We start from the raw sequence: 12122 nt of genomic DNA, 5'->3' as shown, positions 1-12122 counted from the left end.
CTAGTTCTTGCGTTAAACTCACATTTAGAGTAGAAGTTACTCAATATCATTGATGATAACTACTCAATTTTTGACGTTTCCATGTATCATTTGAAAATGAGTAACTAGTACTCAAACTCTGAGTATCTTTTTCTAAGCGTGTGAGCATGATGCCCACTTAGAGGTGGAAACTATTCTATATTTTAGGTGTTTTTTTTTTCAATACACAATCAACATAACAAACCATTCAAAGTTCTGTGCAGAAGTGGTTCTGAAAATTAAACGACCTGATATTGTGTATTTATACCACTGGAACCGGAAATTTTCATCATCATGAACCTGAATAGAAATTAATTGATTTCTAAAATCAAGAAATTGTAATATTGAAATGAGCATTTTTAAAGGCGTTAACATTTTATATGAATTGAAAATAAATTTCACATACACTTATATCAAAAGGGATTTTTGTTAAAACAATTGGATACCAATATGTGATCAGGGCATATCGTACGATAGGCCCTTGCGAATGTTACAAAATATATTGCTCATTGCCCATGCTCTACAACCTTCATTTATACAATATTCGATATATCCTCGTACACAGATAAAAATACTTACATCTATTTTCATGCAGGAAATTGAATATAAAAATACTCCTCAAGTCTATACGTTTCAATTTACTCTAAAAGAAAACAAAGCGCAAATTAAAATATGTTGTAAAATTTATTGAAAAATCTAAGCTTTCGAATTTTCTTTTACATCGAGGATGGTTTTCAATCAAAGTTTTGATTCAATTGATGTCTATTTCAAAGTATCAAAGAAACTAAGCACAATATGCTTAAATTCCATGTTTAAAACCTCAGTAATGAGCATTATTTGTCATAACTTTTAAACGAATCTGTCGCACGGTATGCCCTAATAACATGTTAGTACCAAATTCATTCTCTCTAGAACTAGTAAAAGATTATATTTTAAGCCATATTTACAGCCTGTTTTCGCATAGTGCGTATGGAGAAATGTTTTATACATCTGGAGTAGTTTGATGCAGTGTACTGATTGAAAAAGCGATTGATGTATAAAAAAATTGATTGTGTATAAAAAATTGTAGTGTATTAGTAACCCTTTTCAGTCACCGCAATGTTACTATGATGTACCTCGTGAACCTCAAGAGTGGTTGATATATAATATATATGAATCTATTCAATAGCGACTGTGGCTTATAGGTCGATAGCTGTAACCATTTTCGTCAATATTCAGCGGCAGAAGCGTGTCAGTTTTATTCGTATTCACGTCATCCAGTTATGTCTCCGACATTACCCACTCGGCTTTTTAATTAATATTTTTATGTAGACAATGAGTTTTATGAGAACAAAAAGGGGACAATGTATGCTCGTGTAATTGCTGATTAATTGCATCATTTGTAAGCACCATGTTTCTTTATAAACTCGTTTTTATCAAAATTTTTTTTTTCGTGTCCACCGATTCACGAAAAAACACTAGTCTTGAAAACTAATGACTTTGAAATTTACAAGGCTACTGAGAAAATGTATGACCTTATGTAAGAATTTGACAGTCATTTTATCACCTATGGCAACAGAGATATTTTGGCCCGCTGTAGGATTGATTTTATTTTGGCCCACTTTGTAAAAATATCCAAATGTTGTAATATCTTTTAAAAACCCTTCCGCAATAGGTAATTTAATGGTATTAGCTTCAAATTGATGCAAAACGGCTTACTTAAAATCGATTAAATCCATAAAGTTTGTTAGGTGGAAAAAATATATGAAGTGGCCAAAATATTTCTGTTATTCTAATGTTTTTTCGAACAAAAACAGGACCAAAAATATTATTTTTCCTAACGTCAGATATAAATTGAAGAGATTTTTTTTTGCTAGATGACGCGATAGGAAGAAGTCTCACGATTACAAATTGGGTTACATTTTGTATTTTCATAATATTTATTTTTAACACTAAAAGCGAATCTCTGTAGAAAACCCTAGAATAAAAATATTGAAAAGCTTTTCAGTTACATCGATTTGGAAACATTTATCGCTTCCGGTAGAATTATCCCTTCAGTTATCTTAATCCTGACGATAAGACGATTACGATAAGGTGCTATGTCAAAATTTGTGAACCCAAAAATTTTGTAGTGTTGTTCAACTTGTTAATTCTGCTATATTGAAAATTGTATAATTATAGTCGCCTTTGAAGCTTGTTTCTCAGGCCATGAAAAAGCCGATTAAAATAACAAACAACGAAATAAATTCAATGAAAACAAACTGTGTAAGCTAGTGAAACAACAAAACACTAAAAATCCTTGTGAAGATTGTTTTATGTTGTTGAATTGAATTAGCAGCTACGATGCCGTAAGAATGTTCCCCGGAGGGACCCAAGCAAACAAAAGATAAATACATTCAAGTGACGGAATTTGCATTCCAGATCTGGTTTTTCCACTCTACCTTTTCTAGACCGGCTCCGTCCTTTCTGCCCCTTCGAAGACTCGTACAACCTGTACGGTTTGAGCTTAGAGAGACACACATGTTCCCAGTTTCGTTTCGTATCTGCATTCCCACATGTAGGAACCCAATCGACGCATATGTGTTGTATGAACCAAACAACCCACACCAACGGACACAAGCACACGAGCGACAATGGTAACGGACTCTGCAAGAAAGACCTGATATCGGGACACCCTGTGTTTGTTTGGCTCTGGCTCTGGCTGTGCAGACTTAATCGCAGTAGGCTGTGTAGACTGACAAATTCTTTTCGGAAATATTCCAACCGGGCAATCAAGCGAACCTGGGTTCTGGTTTATTTCAAAATGCCTTTCTCAGCCAACGCTTGCTTGGGTGTAGCCGTTTTTTTTCTGCGTGTTCCATGGTTCTTAGCTTCTACTGTTGTCCAACTGTGCAAGTTATGCACGGTTTCGTTCGGTTTGTGCCTACATATTGGAATGGAATGCACTGACAATTGGTGGATAAATTTTTAAACAAGGACAACTTGGCATGCATTGGAGTCTTCAAACTTGGTGTACTTGAACCACTCGAGAATGTTTGGCTGATCGAGTAAAAATCGTTTCCAGAGATCTACGATGCTAGACGAGCTCTTGTAACATCGTTATATACTCTCAGTCACTGGACCAAACAAACTAAAGCTGACAGCTGTCCGTTTCGTACAGATATAAGAAGACGTTAATTATGACAACTAGCTTGCAAACTCCTGCATACACTCTTCCAGTATCTCAGAACAAATCGAGGAATTTCATTACAGTGAACTAATAATAGAATATGATATCGCCGTTGTTTCAAGGTATTACGTCATGTTGTTTACGGAGCTCATTGACGGCATCGCCGTGTGTTGACGCGATGTCATTGCAAAACGTGAGAACGGTTCCGCCTAATTCGATCATACTAATCAGGTTTGGTGACTTTATTCGATCGTCCAGAAGGAAAATATTTGTTTATTGCAATGTCTCCATTGATGATCAAGGTAAATTTAACGAAAAATTTCAATCGATATTTTTTTTGTGAGTTTGAACACGTGATTATTGGTTTATTGGTACATAAATGAACTTTTTGTTTGAAAATAAATTTGTAAAAAAGTAAATTATTGCTCATTTCTACTCTAATGTCACGAAGCAATGATTTTGGGCTTCCGACCGCGGTGTGACGATAGTCTCAAAACAACAAAAACAAAAATGAAAAGACTTCAATGCACCAACAGCGACGAACCTTGATTCTTTGTTGACGTTTACAAAAAAAACAGAGCCTCCATCGCCAGAAAAGTTCGGTTCGACGACGCGGCAATCAGCATCACGCGTCTGGCGCAGAAAATATCATCACCACACTGTTCATCCCCGCAGAGTCTGGCAACAGAGGTAAGATCCGCTAAGCTGATTTTTTTCTGCTTCGAAAATGAAACAAAAAAAAAAGATATAAACGAATTATGTACTTCAGACCCCTACGAGAGGCTTGCTTCTCAATGGGCGCTTTTCGGCTTCACTTACTAATGCAATGCCGATACTCGTGTCGTGTGGAGCAGAGGAAAAATAATCTTCCTGAGAGTGTTGGTGTGAGATGTGATGATGAGCCGATCCCATCAGATAGAGTCAGGGATCAGTTATGTGTGCAGCTTTGTGTACGAAAGCGTTATGTGCACGATAAAATCAAGGCGCCCATTTTATGGCAGACGATTGAAGATCAAAGAATTTTTGGATTAGGCTGTGATGCTTACAATAGTCGCTTTTGAAGTGGATCGGTACACAGTTTTTTTCAAGCAATTTGTAGCTGCGGACTACAAGGTTAATGCACGATTCAGACGGTCCGTCTTCTTCCATCACCAGAGCGTCAGCCTCCGTCATAATTAGCTTAGTACTTTTTTGTTTCCATTATAGAGGATTTGACATTGTGGTCATTCGCCTCTTCGGATCAGAAAAGTTTTCTGACCCTATGTGCGCGGGATTGAGAATCGAACCTAGGTGGGCTGCGTGAAAGGCATCGACTTACCCATCACACTATACCCGTCCCCCAGTTTAATACTTCCTTTACCGAAATGTTCAAATGTTGAATCTGCCACCCAATCTTGAAATTGATTCAGAAACGTGTTTCGATATTCGATTTTGAAACAATCTAGTCACTTCCTTCCTAATGAAGACCTTGACAGTTTTTTTCGCTCGGCTTTTTATTGCCAATTAGAATGTATTATAGTCGTTTTTTTTACCACATGTCATCGGAAACCGTTGATTGCATTTGACGTTTCATTAGTTGGACGGTTGGTTGTTGCATTGAAGCATTTCCTGGCAGAATTTTCACGAGGAACGAGGAGTTTCTAACAATGCAAAATTATCCGCCCATTTTTAGTAGTACTCGAAAGGAAATCAAATGGCAATCAACTGTGGAAAAAATCGTTTCAATTAACATTCAAATTAAGGAGGTAAGGGCTCCCTTTTTCGTTACCTTAAAAACCTGGTTTAGCCACTAAAATCACTATGATTTTTTTTTCATAGGGGCTGGGGTCCACTAGGAGATTGATAGTACCTATTAGCTCTCTCCGGACTGTACCAGCTTAGATGCCGTGTGGAATCCGGCGGAAAAAAATGAACCAAGAATAGATCCACTGGGTTCCTGCTTCCATGTCGTAAAATGCGACAATTGCAGGAGTTTCTTTTTCCTTTCAGTTATCAGATATTTTCAATGTGTTACTTCTGATTACTCTATTTTACTAAATCATCTCTATTCAATCTATCAATTTCCGTCTAGCTTCGGAGAAAAGTTTCATTAGGAATGATTTCTTCTTCCGTGTTATTGATTGTCTTTCAGGATTATAAAATGAATGATAAAAATAAACCATTGCGCAAATTCGTTTATATTACAAAGTTAATAACAGAGATAACATATATCGGTATATTGAATACACAGTAAAAAACACTTGATATTAATATTTCAAACAGTAAATTAATATTTTTCTCGGTAGCCGGCTGCCCAGATCAACTAATATAACCAATTAATAATTTCAATAAATAATTAAAATAATAAAGCGGAAATAATAAAGAATCAAGACGCGCGTGAAATCTGTTGACCTTTGTTTGGTGATTTAAAATGATTTTATAATAACTGTTTAGAATATTTCAATGCAATGAATCAACTTTTTTGTCTAAATCCTATTCGCTCGTTTATTTTGTATCACGTAGTTTCATTTATAAAAACGTGCTTAATCCACCTAGCAGTGAGATGATACCTTTTTTTTATCAATCCGCATGTGTTTTTTTGCATGACTAAAAAAAAACGCGAAAGGTAGATGCATAAACGAGTGACTGCATACTCGACAGCCGGCTGTCCGGAGTTTTGTCAATTTCGGAGATTGACTGTTTCGTGCATTATATTGCCAGCACAAAGTAACACATGAAACGATAATACTTAAAAACATTCTTGGTAGCCGGCTACCCAGAGCAATAAACACATGATAACATTATTAAAACATTTACTAACAAAGTATACTTTCCTGTGATGCATGTGGGAATGCAGAGGATTCCTCGGTTCTTAGTAGCAACATGCATCGAACTAACAATCCTTTCCCTCCCAAGTAGATCTGCATTCGGACGTGGCCGGCGTCGGTATTGATCAGCATGCATGGTTCAATACAGTTTGCACAGTGTGAAACAATGTGTTATTCCCAAACATGTTACTTCAAAAAATCATTTTGCAATCTCAATTGGTCCAGATCAATAACGGAGTAGCAACACACGGGCGGTCTCTAATGCTAATGCTAATGCTAATGCTAAAATCACTATGATTTTTTTTCATATTGCTGCTTAATTCGCCTACCTCCACATTGAGAATTGATTCACATTCCTTGGAAATTAAAATGTTATTTAAAAAATCAGCTAAAAACACTACTGTTATGTTCACTGTTATACTACACTACTGTTCTTATCGCAATGGCGACAGCAATAAAAAAAAACATCGCACTATTACACTCTCGGGTTCAAAATGTCAGAATTCTTCTTCAATAGAGCCTAATGCCAACTATAAAACAACACACGATATTTTTAGAACCAGTTTTGAATCATTTCGACGGTAAAAAAATTTTGGGTCGCTTTCGTTACCTTTCGTTTTAAATTTAAAATTTCACTGTGCAATTAATTTGGTAAACTTGTTACTAATTAGGCATTAGACCTTCTAAAACCAAAACGCAGAGCCATAGATGCCATTTATACAGATTTATCTGTATTGTATGGATTTTCGCGTTCGCATACTGATTTAAATCAGAGTACAGATTTTATACAGATTTCCTAAATTTAATACAGATTTGTATAGGTTCATAAAAAGTAAGAAGTAAAAAGTTAGACTATTCCTCTCTGAATATCTATTAGTATTTGATTGCAGTGATTCTCTCCTCGTAGAATATTCTAATGAGTGCGGCAATGACTTACGGAGATATAAAGAACTATCTTTTAACATCATTTTATTTTTTCATTTCTTTTTATTAGTGAAAACAGATAGAGCAGATACAGACTTTTTATACAAAGCAATACATTTTTCTATGAAAATATCCAATGAAACACACACACTTAATAGCCTTATGATGACATATATCGGAAAAAAACCAGTGCTACTAGATTTGCCACAATGATTATTTTATTAGTATTCAACACGCTCGTAATATTCGAAGCCGAAACAGATTTATAGATATATTAATATCAACAATATAATTAAACTAATGTCACGGATACCAAAAACATACTTGTTGATGATAATTTGAAGAAGAAAAACAATTTTTTTGTTAGATTATGAGAAAACTTGGCAACTTTGCGAAACCAAATTAGACGAAAACAAGGCGCAATCATGTGAACTAAGTGAAAAACTTTCATCTCATATTTTTGGAGAATTTTATTGCTTGTCGGGTAATTTTGGAAGTTTTTAATCGTTAATTAAACAAGTGGCAAGTGAGCATTACTAATTATGAAGTCAACCAGCATTCAATTGAAGTGTAATTGTGTGAAATAATGATCATGTTTTGAGACGAATCGATTAATAGATATTCAGAAACATGACGAACTGTAAATCTTGAGACCAAAATGTGTCCTAAATTGAATAGTGAGTTCCAATTTCTTCCAAGTGTGACAATAACTTAAATAATCATTTTAAAACATTTCACAGTTTGGTTCAGGAAACGTAGTAAGATGTTATTCATGTTCAAAGTAATAAGATCAAGGGATGAGATGGAAATAAGAGCTCAGATCAAATAGGGAGCCGTTACCCTAAATGTGAAAATTTCAAAGTGATGATTCTAATGGCTGTAAAGGCATAGATTGCTGTGATCTGGAAAACGACAATTATTGCTTACTATGTGAGCAGAGATGCCAGGTAAAAATTTCAAATATCTGCAGACAGGATTGCAAAAGTCTGCAAATCTAAACAAAATATCTACAGTCAGCAAGTATGACTTGCTGGAGCATTTTCTTTTTAAAGTATGATACGCAAAACAGACTTGGCGAACAAAAAAAAGGTCGCTGCAATTTCGAAAGTCTGTAAATTTGCGTCTGCGAAAAACTCGATTTTCAAAGGTTTGCAAAAGTCTGCACAACAAAAAATGTCTACAGCACTATATATGAAATCTGCAGATCTGGCATCTCTGTATGTGAGTCACACACACACACAAAACACCGTCCAGGCCAATTTTGACTAGTCAAACATTTTTGAGTGATTGTACAGCCTTCCTGTATGAGAGAGACTTTTCAATTGGCCCTAGCTCCGGTGCATTCGGGACATCTTTCGAGTAATGGCACGAGACCAAATCCAGCCAAAAAAGTGTTTGACCATTGTGTGACCTTAGACGCTTTCGAAGGCATTCCTGCGTTTTGATCGTGCTGGATTTTACAAATGGAATGCTCCGCTTTTCACATGAGCAAATAAATGATTTTTTTTCTCCTGAAAACATTGACGTCTTTTACTTTCTAACCTTACCGGTTATTTCTGATGGGCTGCGAAAAACAGGGATTCCGGAACGTGTTTCTCCCACCGTATTTTGCATATCATTGTGATGCAACTTTGTACGTGTAGTCCTACGCCTACTTTCGTGCGAAAGTGTTAATCATATGCAGTGTATTTGTCACATCCATCAGTTAAACGGTCGTTGTACCGATTTAAAATGCGAGATATCGTAAATTGTGTAATTCTCAACTTCCTGCCGATGAAACGCTGAGAGAGATCTGGATTTTCAAGGCACTTGTGCGAAATTCATGTTACGTCGTCGCCGTTTTTAGACTCCATCATTGAACTAGCTTTACCCAAATTTTAAATTGCCGGAAGTAGTGGTCAAAATCATTTAAATGAAAGCCGATTTTCACAAACTTGAAAGGTCTCTTGGTCTTATTCAAAAACCTGAAAATTCTTCAATACTAATTCCTAAATTACTTCTATTGACAGGTTTTGTAAGTTGGTTCTAACCCGGGTTGGCAGTTCAATGCATGGGGCGCTGGTCTTAGGAGCCAGTTGCCGTAGGTTCGAGCCCCAACCTGGAAGAATTCTGAGTGTCAGACGGATCGTACCAACATGCATACAATGGAACTGTGCGCTCTAAATTGGATGAGAAGTCTGTTGAAACAGAAGGTCGAATTCCACAAAAGAAATGTTATACCAATGCTTTGCATTTATGTTGGTACTCAAAAATACTTTTTGGTTCTATTTAGGAATCAAAGAAAACTAATTCGATGAAACCTATAGTAATAATGGGAAGACGAACACTACGAAGAAGGTATCATTACAGCACTAGATGGATTGAAACAGGTTTTAGCTTAGATCATCCACAGTTTCGCTTTAGCGTTCCAAAAAATTGTATGACACCGATTGTTCAAGAGAATTGTGTTGATAAAGACTATGGCATTTTGAAATCCAGAACAAAAAAAAAACAAAGTTCTGAAATATATTGAAATTCAGTGAAAAATCGTTGTTTACAATTATGCACACGCACGAGGCATTTCTTGTGATGAATTCGAAATGCTTCTTGGAGGTATGTTGATACCTGTAGAATAAATTAATTATAGTCACATGACTTAGTCAAATTAATGTTCGGAAAGGATCAATTGATCAATTGATCAGTCCTAATTGAACAACATCCCCTCAAGTGATTTCACGGTGGTCTCGATTGCCATTTCGATTGGTCTAGTTTAGGCGATAGCAGAGCTACCCTGGCACCCGTTCGATAATTCCTAATAACAACGTTTAGCGGACCTAAGCACGGATTGGCTGGTCTAGACTCGAGTCACGAGAAAACAGCCTCCCCGGATGAGTAACTTTTGATCGATTTCACATGCTTTTCACTTTGCTTCCAGCGTAGCTGATCAACACCGATCCCCGTGCCGTGGCTGCCCAGCTGGAGTAGCCTACATGTACGACCACATGCGTACACTCTCGCGACATACCACCACTTTGTTTTGCTCGGTACTGAGACTCGAGACGAGATCCGTGTATCCCTTCAGGTGAGCAAACGGAGAGAAGTGTCTGAGACGTACCTGTATGTTATTCCGCTTCACTTCGTAGCTCAGCCAATTATCTGTGGAGAAGGCGATTGCCAGCAGGGCAACGGCAATGATGGCGGATATCGTCGCGAGAGACAACGTTACTGCACTGCAGGGCATCTTGACTCAGAGGGTTGCTTACTTCGGGTTTTCTAGGGTACTTTCTCTACAACTACACACGCACAGTGCTTGCCTGCCAGCTCGCGGTGGACGCAGATCTTCCAAAACACTGGAAAGCTGGCTTCGTTCACTAGGTTATTCTACCACACTCACTGGTGATCATTGATCGCGAATTCCTCAGCAGGCCTGTGAACCGGACTTGAATCTTCAGCACACCACACAGTCACACGCCCTGGTAGCACAGGATCCCACTTCAAATTCTCTCTAATACTTTGTTGAACTTGTTACCATTCCCTTAAAGTGGCATCAACGTTCAAGTAATCAAACTCGAAGAATTTGAACTGAGCGTATGATCACACCACCAGAGCAAATCAACGGGGGCCGTATTCGGAACACACCGTAATTTCGTTTACTTCCTCAGTTTCGCGTTAGCACACCCGCTCGAATCTCCCTGTCGGTACGATCTTCTTTTTCTCCCTCTCGATCTGTTTTTATTTTCAATTTCTGTGCGCACTCGTCACGAACCTCAAACCGACATCTTCAACGAATCAAACTCAACTAAACACCACTCGGTACGGGATCAAACTGAACCCCCTCTGGATCAATGGATCTAAGATCACCAATACAGTGAACAGCGTTGTAGTCACATCACGCACATTTCAAGACAGCCGCTAAGAAAATCGAAAAACTCACCACCGATCTTCGTTGTTGGTGCCAGCCAGCGCAACAGAAACTCACCAGTCAGACGATGTTGGTGTGTTAGTGCCAATATTTCTTTTTACAGTTGTTTTGAACTCCATTCAGTTGTTGTTGTTGTCTCCTTGCTGGTCCTCATTAAAAATTCAACCCAAACACTTGCAGTGCCTGGCTATGTTGGGTGCTAGCAAAACAGGTACCGACTGATACAGAAATTGTTCGAAATGAAGAAAACGAAAATGTTACTCGTGTTGGCAATGTGAAATAAAATGACAACCGTCAAAAGTATTGGTTTTATTTTTCTTCACGAAATTCATTATCAAAATGCCCTTTTTCAAACATGAATTCTACCATATTCTGAACGTCAATCAGCTTGAATAAAATCTTTATTCAAGGGAAAAAAATATTTTCACCACTGAAACGAACTAACTAACCATTCCAGTAGCGATTCGTTCAAAGCATCCAGAAAAAATGCGGTATTCCGCGTAGGCCTGGCCCCTTGGTTTCCCCCCTTGTGAGTGGACCGTTCTATACTCGGCAAACACCAAACAGTCTTCAAACGAATGAATCTCCCAAGTTCCACAGACATCCCAAACTGCCCACGGAAAGCAAACGACCGTAGAGAGGGCAACAGTGATTTTATCAAAGCATGCTGTGATCGCGAACGAGGCGTGCAGACTCTGTGAGTACCTGAAAACGGCACCGTTGCTCCTCCATTTTCCCATTATGTCCACTTGGCTTCGTCAGTCAATGTAGCGGCTCTGTCATAACCTGAATCTTAACACTTTCGTGCCGATCATATGTAGGTAGGGCGATTGGCTAAGCTGGAGCTACCTCAACGATGACGGAGAAAGGTGGTGTGAATCCCAACGAGGAACCGAAACGAACGATGTTGGGCATACACGTTGCACAACGCGATCGGTGCAGGAGAGAAACAAATTTTTGAACTTTTGGCACTGCACTGCGATACTTCTCGCCAGGAGGAGGAGTGGTAACTTCGCGTTTCTCACCCTTTCTTTCTGCAGTGAAAGGCCGAGCAGTAAACATGCGTAACGAAGGAATTCAGGTTGCTTCGATGGCAAAGTCGTCAAATTTGGAGCCAGTTCGATTGATCGACTTATGGCGTATTCATTTGTTACGCTACACTTCACCGGTGTAGCACCAACTACATTCGCCCGAATTTGGACCTAATTAAAGCAACACGTTTTGTCCTATGCCGGCGAACAAACCACAGCGTAAAAAAGGTAAACAGGCTATTAACTAAACAGTACAAATCTACAATTTCTTTCACTCAGTAATCTACAACTAA

The 12122-nt window shown here is 38.0% G+C and overlaps 1 protein-coding gene across 1 annotated transcript in view; it reads right to left on the bottom strand.

Annotated features, from left to right (window-relative positions):
• LOC131436485 (transmembrane protein 235) overlaps nucleotides 1–10688 on the bottom strand; it is a 37150-nt gene extending 26462 nt beyond the window's left edge. The window contains exon 1 of the mRNA XM_058605214.1: nucleotides 9992–10688. Coding sequence (XP_058461197.1) covers nucleotides 9992–10117 — 126 coding nt within the window. The 5' untranslated portion in view covers nucleotides 10118–10688. The remainder of the gene's footprint in view (nucleotides 1–9991) is intronic.
• Nucleotides 10689–12122: the final 1434 nt, after the last annotated feature.

This window comes from Malaya genurostris, chromosome 1 (assembly GCF_030247185.1).
Source record: "Malaya genurostris strain Urasoe2022 chromosome 1, Malgen_1.1, whole genome shotgun sequence".
Classification (NCBI taxonomy): domain Eukaryota; kingdom Metazoa; phylum Arthropoda; class Insecta; order Diptera; family Culicidae; genus Malaya; species Malaya genurostris.
Note: the sequence above shows the minus strand (reverse complement) of the source record. Positions and strands in the feature narration are given on the sequence as shown.